This window comes from Hyperolius riggenbachi, chromosome 12 (genome assembly GCF_040937935.1).
Source record: "Hyperolius riggenbachi isolate aHypRig1 chromosome 12, aHypRig1.pri, whole genome shotgun sequence".
Classification (NCBI taxonomy): Eukaryota; Metazoa; Chordata; class Amphibia; order Anura; family Hyperoliidae; genus Hyperolius; species Hyperolius riggenbachi.
In genome coordinates, this window is record NC_090657.1 from 176,683,203 (window position 1) to 176,705,082 (window position 21,880).

The 21,880-nt window shown below is 45.9% G+C and overlaps 2 protein-coding genes across 5 annotated transcripts in view; one reads left to right on the plus strand and one right to left on the minus strand.

Moving 5' to 3' along the window:
- BIRC7 (baculoviral IAP repeat containing 7) overlaps window positions 1-21,880 on the minus strand; it is a 41,231-nt gene that overhangs the window by 9,806 nt on the left and 9,545 nt on the right. For 2 of the 3 annotated variants that reach the window (XM_068262409.1, XM_068262411.1), the window contains exons 2-4: window positions 13,932-13,981; window positions 8,234-8,836; window positions 2,020-2,119 (exon numbers count right to left, since the gene is read on the minus strand). In XM_068262409.1, coding sequence (XP_068118510.1) covers window positions 2,020-2,119; window positions 8,234-8,765 — 632 coding nt within the window. In that variant the 5' untranslated portion in view covers window positions 8,766-8,836; window positions 13,932-13,981. Of the gene's footprint in view, window positions 1-2,019; window positions 2,120-8,233; window positions 8,837-13,931; window positions 13,982-15,409; window positions 15,483-17,794; window positions 17,936-21,880 lie in introns of those variants that run through there. The other variant, XM_068262410.1, reaches the window with a different exon arrangement.
- Window positions 6,321-21,880, plus strand: part of YTHDF1 (YTH N6-methyladenosine RNA binding protein F1) — an 87,833-nt gene continuing 72,273 nt past the window's right edge. For both annotated transcript variants that reach the window (XM_068262407.1, XM_068262408.1), the window contains exon 1: window positions 6,321-6,445. The gene's annotated coding sequence lies outside the window, so the exon portion shown is untranslated. The remainder of the gene's footprint in view (window positions 6,446-21,880) is intronic.

Here is a 21,880-nt window from a genome sequence, read left to right on the forward strand (position 1 = left end):
TGCGAACCGCAATAGACTTCAATGGGGATGCGAACTTTGAAAAAAAAATAATTATGCTGGCCACAAAAGTGATGGAAAAGATGTTTCAAGGGGTCTAACACCTGGAGGGGGGCATGGCGGAGTGGGATACATGCCAAAAGTCCGAGAAAAATCTGGATTTGACGCAAAGCAGCGTTTTAAGGGCAGAAATCACATTGAATGCTAAATGACAGGCCTAAAGTGCTTTAAAACATCTTGCATGTGTATACATCAATCAGGTAGTGTAATTAAGGTACTGCTTCACACTGACACACCAAACTCACCGTGTAACGCACCGCAAACAGCTGTTTGTGTAGTGACGGCCGTGCTGGACTGGTGCGCACCATGGCGAGAGTGCAGGTTTTGGTGGCTTTACAGCCCATATGGTCGCGTGGCGGGTTCACTGAACAGGTATGCAGTGGCGGGTTCACTGAACAGGTATGCAGTGGCGGGTTCACTGAACAGGTATGCAGTGGCGGGTTCACTGAACAGGTATGCAGTGGCGGGTTCACTGAACAGGTATGCAGTGGCGGGTTCACTGAACAGGTATGCAGTGGCGGGTTCACTGAACAGGTATGCAGTGGCGGGTTCACTGAACAGGTATGCAGTGGCGGGTTCACTGAACAGGTATGCAGTGGTGGGTTCACAGCACAGGTATGCAGTGGTGGGTTCACAGCACAGGTATGCAGTGGTGGGTTCACAGCACAGGTATGCAGTGGCGGGTTCACTGAACAGGTATGCAGTGGCGGGTTCACTGAACAGGTATGCAGTGGCGGGTTCACTGAACAGAACAGGTATGCAGCCAGGAACAAGCTAAGCCTAACTAATCTTTCCCTATGAGAGAGTCTGCAGCAGCTCGCCCTACTCTCACTAACGCAGGCACACGAGTGAGCGTAATGGCTGCCGCTGCCTGCCTTTTATTAGGGGGGGGGGGGGGGTGTAGTGGCTCCAGGGGCTAGTGTAGCCTAATTGGCTACACTGGGCCTGCTAACTGATGTAGAGGGTCAAAGTTGACCCTCATGGTGCATTATGGGGCAAACTGAACTTCCGCAAAAGTTCGCATGGAACCATTCGCAGGCGAACCGTTCGGCCCAACACTAGCTAAGATTGGACATAGTGCATGGCCAATGCAAGTCTATATTTAGTAGAACAGAGGTGGTCAACAAGATGCAAGTCATTCTGACTTGTATGCAAATGTAATGCAAATTGTATGCAGCCTGGAAAAGGGTCAATTAGAGTCAGCAGCCAGAGTATCTGATTGCTCCAACTCAATGCAGTATACAATGTGCCTTCTAGTAAACCTGTAGTGGGGCAATGTAGACCCTCACTCAGTGGTGGGAAGCACATAGATGTGTAAATGTCTAACGCTGGGTACCACCCATCAGGGACAATTACAGTATAAATCTTGCCACCCCCACAAAACTGATGGGGCCCTTAGTGTTCACACCCCTGCTCTCTATATGGTGACCCTCAGCCTCGGGGCCCATCCCACAAGGGTCATAACACAAGTGTGGCCATCAGGATCTTCACACCCATAACATGTGTAACCACAAACACACCCGGTTTGGTGCATCAGGATAAGGGAAAGGTAGTAGGTGGGGCCCTGCACACATCTGGGGCCCCCTGCAGTTGTAGGTGCTGCTCCCCATATAGTTACACCCCTGCTCACCATCTTCAGGCCACACCCCCACCATAAATGAGCAAATCTGAACTGGGCATGTCAAGTACGGTCCTCACATTCCCAGTAGAACAAAGATGCGTGTGGCTTTCCCCTCTGTGCACAAGGTCTTCCTTATTCACACATGACCAGTCCAGATGAGGACCACAGCAACCACAAGAGACCCATTAGGCCAACATGAGTCCAGTAGGTTTAGAAGGACCTTACAGCGGAATGGTGGGCTGCAGGAGGGTCCAGAGGACTCCATAGCCAGTGCATGAAAAGGCCATCAGTTTCCTGATCTCTACTGTCTAGCCAATCTCCAGCCACCCCTCGTCACCCACCTTGGGAACCACTTGGCATGCTCCCTCCAGGGGTCATCTCCGCTCTCCCAGTTCCTGAGTTCCCCGTCACAGTGGAAGCACTTTACATTATCTCTGTGGCCTGCAACACACAAGTCAAGACTTCATTAGGTATGAAGCTGCATAGATTTGCTTACCACATTTACATAATCCTGTATCAACTCCAAATTATATGCATCTCCAACCATCCCTGCACAGAATAGACCCAAGGAAGAGGATCTGCACACCACTTCATTTATTTAAATTTATTTATTTACAGTAAATGCATCTCCAACTAGCTAAAATGTGGAAAACTGACAAGACTTTCAAATTTTCCTTATTGGAAACAGCACACAGGAGTATAGTTGCCACAAGAACCTCCAGAAATACCCATCTTCCTGTAGTAAACAGCTGGACAGAGCAAGAGCCCTTCTTCCTTATTTGGAAGAATGCCTGCACTAAATTTGCTACTTGGCATCTGACACGCCTACTACCAGGCTCTTATGGTGTGTACACACTTGAAATATTGATGAAAGATCTAAAGCCCCATCTACATGATACGATTCTTTGTGCGGTTCGAGTACGACTATTTACGATCCAATTAAAGCCGACATTTCCGATCGGGATTCGATTCAATTCGATTTGATATGGTTTTATAATGGCAAATCGAATGGAATCCCGATCGGACATGTCGGATTTAATCGGATCGTAAATCGAATTATAATAGAATCGCACAAAGAATCGTATTGTGTAGATTGGGCTTTAGACCAATCTTACCACCTTCCATGTAGTGTGAGAGCCATACTCTTCACAGTCTATTCTATGGAGCTGAACTCTCCATCAGATAAAAATCTTTGCAAGGTGCTGCACACAAAGATGCTGCACACATTCAAAAGATCAGTATCTGCAAATGAGCTGTTCCTGCAAACAATCCGTTCCTGCAAAATGCATTCATAGGCCTGGTGCACACCAAAAAACGCTAGCAGATGCTAGTAGATTTTGAAACGCTTTTTCTTTTTTCTGTAGCGTTTCAGCTAGCATTTTGTGGTTTTGTGAAGAGTTTTTGGTGTAGTAGATTTCATGTATTATTACAGTAAAGCTGTTACTGAACAGCTACTTAACAAAAACGCCTGGCAAACCGCTCTGAAGTGCCGTTTTTCAGAGCGGTTTGCATTTTTCCTATACTTAACATTGAGGCAGAAACGCATCCGCTATCCAAAATCTGCAGCAGCTCGGTAGTATGCGTTTCTGCAAAACGCCTCCCGCTCTGGTGTGCACCAGCCCATTGAAATACATTACCCTAGCGGATCCGCACCCGCAAGCGGATCGCAAACCGCAGCCGAACTGCTCTGGTGTGCACTAGGCCATAGTCTATGAGATCTGCAGATCCTCATACACACCTTGTTTAACAGTCTTCAGCCCGTGGGGACTTTTCACCTTATGCATCACAGCAATTTTCACCTTCCATTCATTTGCTAATAACTTTATCACTTAAAACAATTTATTGATCTATATCTTGTTTTTTCCGCCACTAATTAGGCTCTTTGGATGGTACATTTTGCTAAGAATTTTTTATAAATGCATTTTAACAGATTAAGAAAAAAACGCCTGCAAAACAGCTCTGAACTGCCGTTTTTCAGAGCGGTTTGCGTTTTTCCTATACTTTACATTGGAGGCAGAAACGCCTTCGCAATCCAAAATCTGCAGCAGCCCGGGAGCAGGCACGGCCCTAGACTGTTTGCCGCCTGAGGCAAGCTGTCAAGAAATCGCCGCCCCCCCCTCCCTGCAAGCCGTGTGTGTGAGGGGCCGCCCGAGCTGGAGGGGATAGCGGGAAGTGACGTCAGTGGAGCGCACGCTGGAACGAGGAAGAGGTGAGTGATCCCCGCCCGCCCGTTGCCTCTTATAGCTGCAGCCAGCACGTAACTGTTTAAAGCTGGAGGGGAGCGGAGGACGGGGGAACCAGGCGAGGGAGGGGGGGGTCCGACCCCCCTCCCCGCCGCTAGGCCCAATACCCCCTTCCTGCCCGCTATCCTCTCCAGCTTGGGCGGCCCCTCACACACACGGACGGGCGGGTGCCGCCCCCCCAGAAGTGCCGCCTGAGGCAAAAGTTTCACCCCGCCTCATGGGCGGGCCGGCCCTGCCCGGGAGTATGCGTTTCTGCAAAACGCCTCCCGCTCTGATGTGCACCACCCCATTGAAATACATTACCCTAGCGTTTCCACATCCGCAATCGGATCTGAAAACGCGACCGAACCGCTCTGGTGTGTGCTAGGCCCTTGAGTTTATTTTTTCTCCTTGTGCTCCTCGATCACCGGATGCACAAGGATGACGCGGAAAATTTTATTTGCAGAAAGACTGAAGCCTCTAGTAAGAGTGCTTCGGTTTTTCTGCTGTGGACACGGATCGGTGATCACGAACCATGTTCCCGTTCACTGATCCCAGGGCTACCGGGGACAGCACGGGGGCGCGCCTGCAATCACGGCACCGCAGCAGAGCAGCCGCCTGGACGTGAGGATCACGTCTGCGCGGCTGAAATGGTTGACACTTGCATATCTGACAATCGTCTGCAGATCCATCCTGGTAGATCTGATCTGCAAATGAATGTCTGTTAAAGCAGATCCGAGATGAAAAAAATAACTATAACAAGTATGTATGCATAATTTATTATCTAAAGTTTAGATAGTTTACACAGCAAATCTAGCTGCAAACAGCTTGAATAGAATATATGATTATTTCTTCCTGTGACAGCAGCCATGTTTGTAAACATTACACAGAGGCAGGCTTATCTGCATCTTGAGCACTCAGCCTGTGAAAACAAAACCTAATCCCCCCCCTCCTCCTCCTGTCTCTGAAATCTCTGGCTAGTAATACCTCCCCCTCCTCCTGCCCAGACTGAACTCCCAAGAGCCCTTTCTACTGTCCGAAAATGCCTTGGCTCTCTGAAAACCTATGGGCAGGGCTTGTTTAGTTTATAGGGAATTAAAGTATTAAAAACAAAAACAAAAAAAGTATTTGGCTTGAGGAATGCCCTATAACCAATAGGAAAGGAACACAATTCTGCAATGAGTAAAAGTTCATCTCGGATCCACTTTAAACAAGGTGTGTATGAGGATCTGCAGATAGACTATGAATGCATTTTGCAGGAACAGATCTTTTGCAGATACTGATCTTTTGAATGTCTACAGCATCTTTGTGTGCAGCATCTTGCGAAGATTTTTATCTGATGGGGAGTTCAGCTCAATAGAATAGACTGTAGAGTATGGCTTTCATACTACATGGAAGGGGGTAAAATTGGTCTAAGATCTTTCATGTGTGTACACACCATTAAACACTGAGGGAGGTTCGGTAGAAAAAAAAAAAAAAAAAAGTGCAACAGATGCTTAAAGGACAACTGTAGTGAGGGATATGGAAGCTGCCATATTTTGTTTTATCTTTTAAGCAATACCAGTTGCCTGGCGATCCTGACGACCCTCTGCCTCTAATACTTTTAGCCATAGACCATGAACTAGCATGCAGCAGATCAGTTTCTAACATTGTCTGAATCAGGGCCTTTTTCCACTAGCCTGCGATTTGCGATTTGTTTCTGACTGCAAATCGCAAGGTACATTAAAATAATGGAAACTGCAGCAGCAATTTCCATTAGTGCGATCCGATTTTGGTCAAAGCGCAATCGTCGTCCTGCCGCGTTTTGTATGCGATTGAGCTGGACTATAATGAGTATAGTAGCTCAATTGCAATCGCATGGTGGAAATTGAAACGCGATCATAATCGCAATCGCAATCGCATTTCATAGTGGAAAAGAGCCCTCACTCCTGAAACAAGCATGCAGTTATTTGTCAGATCTGACACTTCTGCAGCCAAATAGATCAGAAGGACAGCCAGGCAACTGGTATTGTATAAAAGGAAATAAATATGGCAGCCCCCGTATCCCTCACTATAGTTGTCCTTTGACCAAATATCGTCTCAGTGACCAGCATTTGGCTCAATAAGGATTGGAGAAGCTTCAGCTACATACAGAAGCTGCCCTCTACTGAAGTACCTAACTTGAGAGATTTTAAAACCACAGAAATTATGTTTGCCATTAATCCTTGCAATACACAGAACTTTTAGAGCTACAAAAGTTATTTAAGCACAAGACTCTAGTAGCTGCCAGTTGCTATAGGCAACACCCCCTCATTTGGTTTGCTCAGTAGAGCCATTGTTTAGGACTTGTCATTCTGGTGACTTCTCATCCCAGCAGTGACAATGCTGCTGGCCTCACAGGCATCAGCTGATCTCTGACTACACAACACAGGGGGACCTCACTTGCCACATTCCAGCATCACCCTCCACATACAACACAAGCCAGGCATTCACTGGGGGCCACCTGCTGCGGACAGGGGACTACAAGCTCCAGCATGCCTCAGAGGAGTGTACACTGCAGACAAAAGTAGGTCAAGCTATTTACACTTAAAGTGTTCCTGAACTCTTGCACAGGACAGAAGGAAAACCAAGAAATGCCCCCTGTATGTATTTACAGAGTTTAGCCTGTCTAATCCCCCCTCATCTGTGACTAAGCAGAAGTTGTAATTTGATCTGCGTCAGCTGACTGCCATGGCAGAGAGGCAATTGGTAAACAGGATGTTAATATCTACTTCCATGAAAGTAGGAAGTAGATACACGGCAGATTTATTGCAGGATTTGTATCAGCTGTAACAAAAATGTTTGTTTAATCCCAGGTTCACAGTGAGAAGTTATGGTCCCGTGCTATAAAGTTATACAACGCAGTTTACCAAACTGCAATGATAAGGCTATGTGACGTTCACAGTGCAATGTTAGCATTGCGTTGTAAAATGTTGCATTATGCTCTAAAAACGCAGACGTCAACAGATACAGGGAAGCATACTTTTCATTGCCTGTATGCTTCATTGCACGTGACGTTAACACGGTGTTCATAAGCGTTGACTTTTTGCAACGTCCCACTGTAAACCTAGGCTAAAGTTTTTTATACTGTTGCCTTCTCTTTTAGAGCAGAGGGGAAGTTCTGAGTTCAGGTCCGCTTTGAGACAGTCCAGCGTTTCAGAAATTCCAGCCTGTCCAATCAGATGATTGCACAGATCCGTGAACTATGGATTTGTTTTTGGGTATAAAAAAAATAAGTTCTATACCTCAGAACTATACATTGCAAGGGCTAGAGCCAAAGCTTATGTCTTGCTTGTATGTAAGCATACAAAACAGTTATTCCAAAGGGTTCCCAACAGCCTGATTCTCATACCTTGTGCTGCTAGGTACTCTTGTAGAAAAATGGGAATTTTCTGGTCAATAGGGGTGTGCCTGTTACATGTGGAGAACAATCCACTAAATATTTTTACAAAATAGTTTTTAATTGTAAATGTATAGTCGACCAGCATACACATCCAATGTGGAGTTTCTAATCCATTAAAGAAAAAGTTTGTCTTACAATTGATGTTCCTATGTAACTATCATAGTATCAATTTACAAGGTTCACTTTTAATTGTAAAAATGTTAATACCATCAACAGAATATTCAATTGGCCATAGATAAATTGGCAGATCTGTTGAATTATAGGTTGGATATTCTTTACGATGTTCTGTTGGACTGTTTTTAGTAAAAAGACTGATCTAAGTATATAAAAAAAAAAAAAAAAAAAAAGTGGTATACTGTATAGTGCATAAAAGTCCTATTTGAAGTCTTATTAGGGAGAGGCATGTGGAGTTGGGTCTATGGAGATGTCAGGAACAGGCACTGGGTTGGAATTTAGGTCGCGGACAGACACTACACAGGATTTGGGTCTTTGGGACGTCAGCGCAAGGGTTTTGGTCAGGAGATGGGACAGGACATGTTTGAGTAGGAGAATGTCAGAAGGCAACACCAGGAAAGGTTTTAGGTCAGGAAATTGGCAGGGAGCAGACCAGAGGGGAGCCAGGGTCTGGATCAGGAGGTGGGTCACTATCCTACCCAGAGTTTAGGTCGGGAAGTTGGGGATGACAGCTGGCCATTATTTAGGTCAGGGACTTTGGGAAAGTCACATGGCTCGAGTTTAGGGAGACACCTGGCCAGGGTTTAGGTTGGGGGCACCTGGCCAGAGTTTAGGGCGGGGGGGGGGGGGGGGGAGAGAACAAGGACACCTGGCCAGGGTTTAGATCGGGGTTTGGGGGGCACCTGGCCAGAGTCTAGGTTTGGGTCAGGAGTTTTTCTCCACCTCCCCAGTACATACCAGTGTAGAAGAAGCCAGCCCGGGCCAACTGGGCGGGGGTCACACCAGTGTGTTGTGGCCAGTTGTGGAAGGTGCTCAGCCTCTGCCTTTCCTCCACCAGTTCTGGGTAGACCGCCTGCCAGGAGTCGTCTTCTTCCTCCTCCCCCGCCGGGAATCTGTGCAGCTGGCCCAGGATCTGCCCATCCACAGAGTCACTGCCCTCCTCCAGGGGGATGTTGCCCACCTCTATGCCCATGACGAATGGGCAAGAGGGGAAGAACTTCTGGTGCTCGGCCACCGGCTTGTCCCCCGGCTCCCAGCACCTGAGCACCCCTCCGCAACAGAAGCATTGCACCCTGTCCCCGGGGCCCAGGTAGAAGAAACCAGCCCGGGCCAGCTGCCGGGGGGTGATTGTGTCCGGCCCCGGCCACACGCTGAACGTTCGCAGTCTCCTCCTCTCCCGCCGCATACTGGCCTTCACCGGGGCCGAAGGATCCACGCCGGTGGGCGCCCAGCTCCCAAGGAAGTGTCTGAGGATCTCCTCCTCATCCATACTGGACTTGTGCCCCAGCGACGGGCTGGAGTGGAAGAAACAGCAGCTCAGTGGAGGCAACACGGGTGGTTCTGGAAGAGACAGATGGATCAGAGTCAGCATCATTAACCAGGCTCACTGTCACATGGAAAAGCTACATCACATTGGTCAACAGCCAGCCTGGGTGACCACATGGGACAAAAGCAACCGGGATCACTGTCACATGGGACAACCACATCACAACAGCCACCTGGGAACATCACATGGGGCAACATCCACATAACATGAGACAAAACTAAAGCCACCTGGGTCACTGTCATAAGGGACAACAACCATCCATGTCAGACTCCTGTTATAACCACATTGAAACCCTGCCTTCTATATTCTTTTTAGTCAACTATGATGATTCAAATAGTCTTGGCAAAAGAGTGCAAATAGCTTAATTTCAAATATATTCTGAAGGATTTTTCCAAGGGAAATTTTTTATACTTTTATGGAGACTTGGTTAACAGTTCCAAACAGAGTAATGTTGCCATGTCTATTTTGGGAACTGCAGTGTATCTACTTTGAAATTAGTGCTGAAAGCAATCATGTTATGGTAGCTCATTGTGACACTTATAAAAAGGTCAGATAAAGCATGTTATAATCGAAAGCTTAATACAAAATGTTAGACTGCCATCTGGCATTTTTGTAAAGTTTATATGTTTAAAAAAAAAAATTATAAAATTAACGATTTCTTCATAGATTATAGAATGGAATTAGATAGCTGATCAATATACACGTTATTTGATTACTCTTTAAAAAGGCACTATGGTGAAAAATTGAAAATATGTGCAAACAGACAAATAAGTACTTTTCCCCAGAGTAAAATGAGCCATAAATTACTTTTCTCCTATGTTACCATCACTTACAGTATGTAGTAGAAATCTGACAGACGCGACAGGTTTTGGATTAGCACATCTCTTCGTAGGAGATTCTAAGCAAGGCTTTTATTCTTTACACAAAACAGACAGAACATTTATATTGCACTTCCGGGCTGACTCCAAGCGCCAGAGCTGCAGCCACTAGGGTGCACTCTAGAGGCAGTAGCAGTGTTAAGGAGACTTGCCCAAGATCTCCTACTGAATAGGTGCTGGCCTACTGAACAGGCAGAGCGTCGAACCCAGGTCACCTGTGTCAGAGCGACAGCAACATAGGAGGAAAGTAATTTATGGCTCATTTTACGCTAAAAAAAAAAAATTTGTATGTTTGCACATATTTTAAATTTTACAATTTTTCGCCATAGTGCCCCTTTAGATAGCATAGTGTTTAAATATCGTGTTTAAGTATTAGTTTACTGCAAGTCTAAATACGGTTGTTTACAGGCCTATGTATTTTAGTGAGCCACGATGGCAGACAGCATTTCAGAAAGATCCTCAGGATAAGACAGATATCATAAGCCAACATGGAACATAGATATGGGAGAAGTTTTCAATTCTGGAGACCCAGTGTCTGACATTTCTCTAATATTGAGGTCATGGCAGTCTAGATGTCTGTGTACCCAATTACAAAATTAAAATGTCAGCCTTTGCAAATAAGATAAGTCAAAATGACGCATAAACATTCCAAGATATGGAAAATTCCGTTTTTTTTAGGCATTTTAAAAATGGAGTATAAGGAATGGAGGCTGAGCAGGTTTTTCACATCTTGGCAACAGCTACCTTGGGATAAGACCTTCTACATAAATTGAGGAGAGGCAAGCCTTATTGATATTATATTCTGGCGATTCTTAGCAATGAATTTTTAGCTTTGCCTATTAAGCATTGAGAGTTGGGATTGTTTATTAGCATCATTAGAACATTGTGTTCTCAGCGACTACTAGAGATACTCAGAAATAGTTCAACATTAACCAACTTTAGATCTACAATTTAAGATCTGCAAGATAAAAGTTTAAAGTTTATTTTATGAAACTGAACTCTGAACATCTTGAAGATTCATTTTTTCTGCTGTATACAGGGCCGGCCCGCTCATGAGGCGGGGTGAAACTTTTGCCTCAGGCGGCAAATTTCTAGGGGCGGCATCCGCCCGTCGGAGGGTGCGAGGAGCCGGCCGCCCAGCTGGAGGGGTAGCGGGCAGGACGGGGGTATTGGGCCTAGCGGCGGGGAGGGGGGTCGGACCCCCCCCCTCCCTCGCCTGGGTCCCCCGTCCTCCGCTCCCCTCCAGCCTTAAATCCATCAGAAGCGCAACTCTCGTAAGAGGCAGTGGGCGGGGAAGACTCACCTCTTCCTCGCTCGATCCAGCGTGCGCTCCACTGACGTCACTTCCTGCAACGCCGCCCACTGTATTGTAGATGGACGGCGCTGCAGGAAGGGACGTCAGTGGAGCGCACGCTGGATCGAGCGAGGAAGAGGTGAGTCTTCCCCGCCCACTGCCTCTTACGAGAGTTGCGCTTCTGATGGATTTAAGGCTGGAGGGGAGCGGAGGACGGGGGACCCAGGCGAGGGAGGGGGGGGTCCGACCCCCCTCCCCGCCGCTAGGCCCAATACCCCCGCCCTGCCCGCTACCCCTCCAGCTCGGCGGCGGCGGCGGCCCCCCCTCCCCCACGGGGGGGCGGCGGCAGCAATAATTTTTTCAAAATTTGCCTCAGGCGGCAAAAAGTCTAGGGCCGGCCCTGGCTGTATATATTGCTTTTTGAAAAGTATAAAATTTATATAAAAATCCAAACAGTGCTTTGAGATTATTCCAAGAGAAATCAATAAAAAACTTTTACTGCTGTAGGAGGGACGGAACTCCACTTAAAGCGGAATATAACCCTGCATTTCAACTTTGCTCTAAAACATTATTTACAGCATATTATATGCAAAAAGCATTTTTTTTTTTACTAGACCAGCATTGGAAGTGTTAAACACAGAGGTTTCAAGTTCCGTGGAGAGATATGCAGAAGTTCAGATTGTTACATTCTATTTAGTTAGATGTATCTATTGATAAATGTTACACACTCTTTGGCTGTCCTCTAAGCTCCTTCTCAGTGAGAGAGAGTGAGTCACATTTAACACTTAGATACATTTATGTAAACAAAATGTATCTATTTCAGCTTCGGATGCGTCTGCAGAAATCTCCAGGAGCTTTAAAGCCCTGTGTAACCCTTCCAATGCTGGTCTAGTAAAAAAAAAAAAATGCTGGTTGCATACAATATACTGTAAATAATGTTTTAGAGCAAAGTTGAAATGCAGGGTTATATTCCGCTTTAACCCAATATTTGTAATCATAACGCTGTAGAAGTTACTCTTTATACTGAGTTCGTGATCTTACAGAGGTAGATACTACAGGGTATTCCAACACCCAGGACAACAGCAACCTGTTACAGACCCCTGGTTACTGCCTCACCTTACACAACAACCCCCTGGTCATTGACTACTGACCAGGTAGCTGCTGCGCCATGTGAGGCACTGACTAGGGGGGGCTGTTGTACCATGATGTTCTCAGGGGGTTGATATTCCATGTGAGGAAAGTCACACATGACAGTCACCTTGGGTCTCTGCAATGTTGGGCAAAAACCACCGGAGGCCAAAACCTCACATGGGACAACAGCTCCCTGGTCCCTGCCTCAGAAGGGGCAGCAGCCTAGGATTTACATCACAAGAGCATATAGACAGATGTTCTGGCACCCTAGACTTCCACCTCTATGAACCCAAAAATCCCCACCAAAATGTACCACACGGGTGCTGGCTGACCCAGCTGTCACTTCTCCCTTAGTTCCCTTGCCAGTCATAGGTAGCTACAGCTACATAGGTATCTACCTTATTAGGTAACCAGAGTACCCTCAATACTGAGTCAGGAGATTTGGTCAGTGGAATGCCGAGACCGGGGTGAGTAACCTCTAATTTACACTCCACTTGGGACTCTGCATCGGTAAGGCAGGAGGGAGGCACTTGGCGAGGGGCATGAGCTGCCTTTCCATCAGCAAGCGCCTGCAGGCACAGGCCTGCAGTGCCTAATGTTAAACCCAGCCCTGAAAAAGCCCCCTGGTAATTTTCTCACTTGAGGATTATCCTTTTATCTAGTGTGTTTGAGACTGTGGTGATCCAACATGAAGGCTGACCATCAATGGGACTGGTGATTCCTACTAATAATATGAGCAAAGGTCTAATGAGTAAAGAAAAGACTGGCTAACAGAATCTAATATGTACCTAAAATCAGTGTCACATGTGGCAAAGGCCACACCAGGGCACAGCAAAAGCAGGTGGCTACAGCAAATATACATATGACCAGCAGAGTACTGCAAGACCATTGGACAGCAGCTCCTCTTCTGGTCCCTGGTTTTAGGTGGCTTTGCTCTCCTGGCTGTTTTGTTGCCACCGTTTCAGAGTAAATAAGGAGATATCCCTGCAGTGCAGATAAAGCCACCTACTTGCATCCCTGCTGCACAAGTCCTGGCAGCGTTAATTATCATTCCCCCTCCAAGTCCACGTGAAATGTAGGGAATGGTAATTTGGCTTCCAGCTATTGCTGGCAGCCGAATTAGAGCATTTTAAAAAGTAATTTCAGCTCAATCTTCTGACGGTGCCGAAGTTACTCACTGTGCGTCCCTTTAGCCATAATTCCCATTATGGTCTATGGTGATGCCGCTGTGCCAATATCTCCTGCGCTATTACAGCATACACACCTACTCTCCTCACATCCAGTAACTTGGGCTTTTACAGGGGGCAGGAACTACAAGTTACAAAACTTGTTCCTATTGCTCACACAAAAAAAAAAAAGTTTCCCCAAACAAAATCATTTTTAATTGGATACATTTACACATTACCAAAAAAGCCTCCCATTCCCCCATGGAACAATTCTCATTGAACATCACAACCACCGCTGCAGAGCGTCTGCCACCCAAAGCCTGAGCCACTTTTAATCTCTCTCCAGCCATTTATGCCACCCTAGTCTTGCGGTCAAACAACTGCATTCACGATAACATGATATAGATGCACCCTTCCCCCTTGTCTATAAAGGCAGAACCAATGGATTGGATTTCCCAGCTAATTGCTATGGATTTTACCAAGAGGTGGCTGGACCTGAGAAACTCTCCACAGTGTGTTGCCTGCATGACCAGTGGTAGAAGGCTCACTAGCTGAGATACTCAGAGGGTGGTGATGCTGTTCACCCTCCCCACCATCCATTAGACTCCTGTACCTCAACGTAACAGAACACACTGCTCACCTGTAAATATGAAAATCAGTGCTTCACACTAACTGCAGTCTGCAGGTCACCTGAAAAAAAAAAATAATTTAGCATACAATTCAATAACTATGTGCATGGAGCATGCAGGAGGTCAATGCTCACTCACTAAAGCTACATAACCCTAAACCTAGACAAAACTTGGTCTAGGCAGCCAGAAGGGACCATTTCAGGCAAGAATCCAGCATGCTGGATCTCTAGGGACATCTGACCATATTGTTGTGCTCATCTCACCTGCCAGAAAGCATCACATAGTGTCCTGCCTCTCACCTTGCAACACGTCACTAGCCTCTAGGCCAGCGGTCTCAAACTCGCGGCCCATTTGCGGCCCTCGATACATTTTGTGGCCCTCGCAGGCAAAAGCTTCCTTATAGTTCGCTTCAGTGCTCCCAAATAATCCGCCGCTAAACGATCCAAATCGCCCGGGGGGCAATCCGCAGGCATTTCCTGGAAGGGGCAGAGCTTTCAGCTTCAGCTCTGCCCCTCCTGACGTCAATCGCCGCACGGATCGCTGCCTCTCCCCGCCCCCCTGTGAAGGAAGAGTGAGAGGGGCGGGCAGAGGCGGCGATGCGCCGCGATTGTGAAATTCCTTATGCGGCCCAGCCTCATCCTGACTTTTCCTCCTGCGGCCCCCAGGTAATTTGAGTTTGAGACTCCTGCACTAGGCTATTGATGCATCTGTACAGAAGTCGTCCAATCCCTCCTGGGGTGACAAACATACAAATAATTAGACTGTTCTATTTCTTTTTCTGCTTGAGAGAAAACATTCAGGCATGCAAGTGACAGTTTCTCTCCAGCCAGTACCTTGGAGTATTGTGTAACCTTCACTGAAAAGGAATTACAGCCATAAAACGTTCCTGGCAGGGAACAGCTTCTGAGTGCAGGGCATAGATAGTAAAAAAGGAGGTGGAGTCAATAGTTCATATAAACACCTGCCCCGGAGTCCCACAGCCTCTGGAGTGGACTCTACAGTGCCCACTCTTGCTGGCCTTTGGAGATTGAGTGCTGGTGGGAACCCAGCACTGCAGAGACCACTCTCAACTACAGGCAATTCAGGGATGCGGTTACATTCTGTAAAGTTGTAACCCACATTTTGTTGTAATATTCATTTTTCCAGCTTACCACAAGGTGGCACTGGTTGCTTACAATTTTTTCTTCATCATATCATGTCAGAAGTCGTCATGACACTGAAGCAGAGGGATAGGAAGGCTGAGGTTTATTTTATGCTGCCTGTCTCATTAGCTGTCTTTGACTAATGGGTGAAAGACTGTTCTCTCCTGCCGTGGGAGGCTCCGGGAGTCTTCGGGGAACCGAGTCCTCCTGTACACGGGCGGCTCAGTACACGCTCTCTTGCATGCACAGTACGGAGCCGCCCATCTACAGGAGCACACAGTTCCCCGAAGACTACCAGAGCCTCTCACGGCAGCGGATCCGAGATGAAATATTACAGTTAGACTTACCGGTAACTGTATTTCTAGACGTCATACGGGACACTGGAGATGTGGCTCCGCCCATCCAATCAGTGGAAACCACCTGAAAGAGTAAAAAGAGTATTAATAGCCCCCACCCTCCCCTGGCTCCTCAGTGTAATGAAAGTAACTTCCAACTAAAACACCTCAAAAGAAGTGTAACCCATAAACCCCCAATCCAATAGCCGTAAGAGAGTGCGACAGGAATAGAGGTGGGTTGGTGTCCTGTATGACGTCTAGAAATACAGTTACCGGTAAGTCTAACTAATATTCTCTAGCCGTCATACGGGACACTGGAGAGATAAACAAGTAGTCTGAAAAGACATAACTAGGGAGGGCCACAACCCTGGAGCAATACTCTGCCAAAACACCGTACTATGCATAGGTCCACAGAATCGTATGGGCAGTAAATTCCCATGCAGAACAGTTCTGCCACAGAACCGCACTGGCCCTCAGAGCAGGATTGTCAACTCTGCTCTCCACCTATATCCTCTCTACAAGATTTTCAATCTCCACAGCCAGCATAGGTAAAGTGCCGGCCTGTATATCAGACCAATTCGAAAGAGGCTCGAAGTCAAAATCAAAACAGACGAAGTCCTCATGGAAAGACTCAAAGTCCTCATGGAAAGACTCAAAGTCCTCATGGAAAGACTCAAAGTCCTCATGGAAAGACTCAAAGTCCTCATGGAAAGACTCAAAGTCCTCATGGAAAGACTCAAAGTCCTCATGGAAAGACTCAAAGTCCTCATGGAAAGACTCAAAGTCCTCATGGAAAGACTCAAAGTCCTCATGGAAAGACTCAAAGTCCTCATGGAAAGACTCAAAGTCCTCATGGAAAGACTCAAAGTCCTCATGGAAAGACTCAAAGTCCTCATGGAAAGACTCAAAGTCCTCATGGAAAGACTCAAAGTCCTCATGGAAAGACTCAAAGTCCTCATGGAAAGACTCAAAGTCCTCATGGAAAGACTCAAAGTCCTCATGGAAAGACTCAAAGTCCTCATGGAAAGACTCAAAGTCCTCATGGAAAGACTCAAAGTCCTCATGGAAAGACTCAAAGTCCTCATGGAAAGACTCAAAGTCCTCATGGAAAGACTCAAAGTCCTCATGGAAAGACTCAAAGTCCTCATGGAAAGACTCAAAGTCCTCATGGAAAGACTCAAAGTCCTCATGGAAAGACTCAAAGTCCTCATGGAAAGACTCAAAGTCCTCATGGAAAGACTCAAAGTCCTCATGGAAAGACTCAAAGTCCTCATGGAAAGACTCAAAGTCCTCATGGAAAGACTCAAAGTCCTCATGGAAAGACTCAAAGTCCTCATGGAAAGACTCAAAGTCCTCATGGAAAGACTCAAAGTCCTCATGGAAAGACTCAAAGTCCTCATGGAAAGACTCAAAGTCCTCATGGAAAGAGACAAAGTCCTCATGGAAAGAGACAAAGTCCTCATGGAAAGAGACAAAGTCCTCATGGAAAGAGACAAAGTCCTCATGGAAAGAGACAAAGTCCTCATGGAAAGAGACAAAGTCCTCATGGAAAGAGACAAAGTCCTCATGGAAAGAGACAAAGTCCTCATGGAAAGAGACAAAGTCCTCATGGAAAGAGACAAAGTCCTCATGGAAAGAGACAAAGTCCTCATGGAAAGAGACAAAGTCCTCATGGAAAGAGACAAAGTCCTCATGGAAAGAGACAAAGTCCTCATGGAAAGAGACAAAGCCCTCATGGAAAGAGACAAAGTCCTAATGGAAAGAGACAAAGTCTTAATCGCAACATACTAAAAATCATAATCACAACATACTGAAAGTCATAATCGCAACATACTGACAGTTATAATCGAAACCGACTGAAAGTCGTAATCGCAACACTCCGCATTTTTTCAGCATTCTCTAACATTTTCCGCATGTTTGCCGCATGCGGAAAAAAAGATGCGGAAACAGCGATTATTCATGCGGGAATCATGCGGTAAAAAGGTCGCATGAAAAAGTGTTTAAAAAAAAAAAAAAAAAAGTTAAAGTCCAGGAAGCACAGCCCTTAAGCCTCCAGACTTCATTAAAGTCAATGGGATGCGGAATATATCACCTACTACTTGTAGGTGATTAAAAAAAAAAAAAAAAAAAAAAAATTTAAAAAAAGTAATTGACGAAATTATGCGCCTGAACATTTTTGAGAATTGTTTTATTGCGGAAAATACCGACTTTTGCGGAAATTTTTCCGCATGAATCCCGCACTTTTACCACACTTTTTCCGCATGCGGAAAAAACATGCAGGACATTTTGAGAATTTCAATGTGGCGGTGTTTTGGTCGGTAACTTCCCGCATATACTTTACCGCATGCGGGAAGTCTTTGAGAATAGAGCCCAATTATGCAATGAGTAAAAGTTCACCTCGGATCCACTTTAATTGGAGTAGCCTGTGAGGAACGAGGGGACCACAAGAGGAACTTGAAGGCTATGGGACCCAGAGCCTTCCCTCCTTAGGCGAGCATCTTTTTTCCATTTTAGCTTCAGATTCACTTTAAATCACACCTGAAGCGAGAGGGGTACAAAGGCTGATTTATTTTCTTTTAAATAATCCACACTGCCTGGCTGTCTTGCCGATACTCAAATACTTCTAGCCATAGACCCAGAACAAGCATGCAGATCAGATATTCTGACTGAAGTCAGTCTGCATTTACCATATGCTTGTTTCAGGGCTGTGACTCACATACTACTGCAGCCAGAGAGATAAGCAGGCATGCCAGGCAACTGGTATTGAGCAAAAGGAAATATGGCAGCCTCCATATCTGTCGCTTCAAGTGTCCTTTAAATGAAATACATTTCCAGGAGCACAGAGAACATAAAGGGTACTTGCCAAAGTACAGAGTTAGATACTTACCTCAGTGGTGGTGCATGTGCGTGTGTGTGTCTAGCAGCATGGAGTTTGCATTATGTCCCTGTATTTGCATGGCTCAGCCAGATTCCTCCAATAACCCATACATCTAGGTAACTAAACACTCCCCCCACCTGAATCTGCTAGGATACTATGGGGTAAAAGGACACATGAGAACTCAAAATCTAATGTGGACACAGACACACACCCCACACACACACTACAGTTTTGACTTCAGATCCTATTTGAATGAGTGATAGAAAAAAAGCTAATTTACACATGTATGCAATTTTTCCAAATTCTGATCACATTTACTATTGAGTATTGATTGAAAATAAATTTTTAACATACACAACTATGGCCAGTATTCCAATTGACATTTACCAGCAGGTCTGAGCTGCTTCAGATCGAGAGTGACCAATTTTGAGCTCAGGATCAATCGCTGGCAATACACAGGCTGTGTACGCATTTTCCTGAGCCAATCATGCTGTGCATCAGGCATTAGATACCAACAACAAGCAATCAACAGATGAGCACATCACTCTCTCACACATTACTCCATCCTGAGGGTAGGTGCACTCATAACATGAAAGGTCGTGTTTTAGGTCATGTGCATTTTGTGTGCATTTTTACTGTTTTTGGTGTGTTTGCATTTTTACCGCAGATGCATTTTTCAAGCTTGTCGCATGTACAAACCGCATAGGAGTTTTCAATTGCATTTTATGCAAATAACTAGGACGACAACAGGAAGCAGAAAAATCACAAAACTTCTTGCAGCGTTTCCCACAACGTTAGCATTTCTGCTATGTGTGCACCTAGCATCAGTCACCCCATCACAGCGACCAGTACTGCGCCACTCCGCTATACAGCACATGCGCCCCACCACAGCAACAGTTAAGGCCCATTCACATGTGAAAGCGCAAAACGTCAGCGATTACCGCTGGCGTTGAGGCAGTGATTTTTCAGTGGGGGAAAAATAATAAATAAAAAAAAAAAATCAGTGAACACTGCAGCGTTTAGCGCTTCTATAGCACTGAAACGCGATCGCGGGAAATAGCCTGAAAATGGTGCAGGCTACGCGTTTGCATTTCACGCCCAAGTAAGAACGGGCCCATAGGGGTTTTATTACACTAGCGGTTTAGCATTTTGCCGAAATCAGCAAAACGCTTTGGTCAGCAATTTAGTGGCCAAACTGGCCAATCGACCATCTGACTCAGTGCTCAAACCAGATGCAAATCCGTGCCGTCATAAGAATGCCCAATACACAATTTCTGCCCAAAACTGGTGGACTATTAATTGGACATGCTGGAAAATGGTCCGACGTGGTCAATCTTGTGTAGGAAGGTAATGGTGTACAGTATCAAGACAAGCAACAAAACCCCTAGCACTGAATGTAAATGTGCCTCCCTGCCTGTGCATTTACACTTTGCCTGTCTGCTGTTACCCGCCGCAGTGCCCACCCAGCTTCCACAACACGCCACACACGCTGCTGGCATGTAAAACATGGCACGTGTGTGACATCACACATGTACCCCACACGCAATATGACGGTATCCACATGGGCCAGGAATGCACAAGTGGAAGATGGATGGGCACCATGGCGGGCAACAGCGAACAGGTAAAGTATTTTAATGCACAGGCAGGTGCTACATTTACATTAAGGGCAGCAACAAAGGAAGCATCCCAAGGCCAATCCCCCCCCCCCAAAAAAAGAAATAATGCTAAAATCTTTCAGGAAACAGTCTGCAGTGTATGGGCATCCAACAGCGGTCACTCTGATCAAACTCAGAGAGTGATCTGTCTCATTCAAATCTGCCCATACATCCCTAGATTAAGTACATGTACACAGCTTTACTCAGTAAGTGATAGATGAAGAAGCTAGTTTAGGTGCAGGGTCTTGAGTTTACGGTGAATGTATTGCAGGGAACTTTATCACACAGCACAACCGATACACAGCATAGGTAAAAGAGAGGTCAGGTGTCCCCATGGAGAAGGTTACCTCAATGCATTTTAAATGAAAGCTTTTTCACCTATGCACTGCTACAAACATATTTCTGGGGATTATAGCACATACATTTTCAGTGTAAAACTAGCCTCAAGGCTAATCACTAACAACATCCTACCTCTACAACCAGCAGGTTCTCGCAATAGAGGAGAAAGCAGAGTATAGGCAGACTGGATTTATAGCATGACCTCATCAGCGGAACCCGTTAACTAGCTCACTGCCAAACAAGATCTATCAGAAGTAGTGATAGTCAATAGTGATGGTCAAGTAGATGCAAATAACTTCAAGTTGATGCAAATTTATGCAAATTTTTATGCACGCTTGAAAATGAACCAATCAAATCCTGCTGAGGTAAAATTCGATTGGTTCATTTTTAAGCTGCATAAATTTGCATCAATTCGAAGTTATCTGCATCTACTTGACCATCACTACTTTCTGAATCTCATTCCGCTCCCACTAACTGCAGCTCTTGTAGACCAAATTCTCCCTCCTTCCCCTCAACAACTCGAATTCACCGTCAGTTGCGTTGCGGCACAGACAATATAATTGCGTCGCCCCAGATCCGGCATGTGGTGCATTACCGGGCGACGAGTGCGGTGCGAGCATAAAGGGCTCTGTTCATAAAAGGTTACCGCAAGTTTTCCGCTCAAAACAGCGGACTTTCCCGACCATTTAGCAAAGTGGGCATTCATAAAAGCTGTTCCCGCATGAAAATCTACAATCCCCCAGCAGAGCGAGAAATTTCCGCCTTCTGCTGTGTTTTTCTAGATTTATCTAGAAAAAAGTAACAAAATGGCCATTCATAAAGATTAGAGGAAGCGGTATGTGGACGGGAAATACCGCTTCCTCTGATTTTGCGGATTACATACAAGTGAATGGGACAGACCTCCCAGAGAGAGCAGCGCACGGAGGGACTCTGCCGGCTGAAGTGTTTCCGCATGCCTTCCGACAGCTTACCGCCAGCCTTCAGCGGGAGATCTCCGCACTTGCATCGCAGCTGCCAACATTTTTTTTGAATGACCACCCAGAAGTGTAAAATACCGCTGCGGTATTTTCCCTCCAGGAGTTTTCTCGCAACAACTTTTTTATGAATAGAGCCCAAAGGGCTCTATTCATAAAACCTTACCGCAAGTTTTCCGCTCAAAACAGCGGATTTTCCCGTCCATTTAGCAAAGTGGGCATTCATAAAAGCTGTTCCCGCATGAAAATCTACAATCCCCCAGAAGAGCGAGAAATTTCCGCCTTCTGCAGTGTTTTTCTAGATTTATCTAGAAAAAAGTAACAAAATGGCCATTCATAAAGATTAGAGGAAGCAGTATGTGGACGGGAAATACCGCTTCCTCGAAGCCTGCGGATTACATACAAGTGAATGGGACAGACCTCCCAGAGAGAGCAGTGCACGGAGGGACTCTGCCGGCGTAAGGGTTTCCGCATGCCTTCCAACACCTTACCGCCAGCTTTCAACGGGAGATCTCTGCACTTGCATCGCAGCTGCCAACATTTTTATGAATGACCACCCAGAAGTCTAAAATACCGCTACGGTATTTTCCCTCCAGGAGTTTTTTCTCCACAATTTTTTTATGAATAGAGACCACAG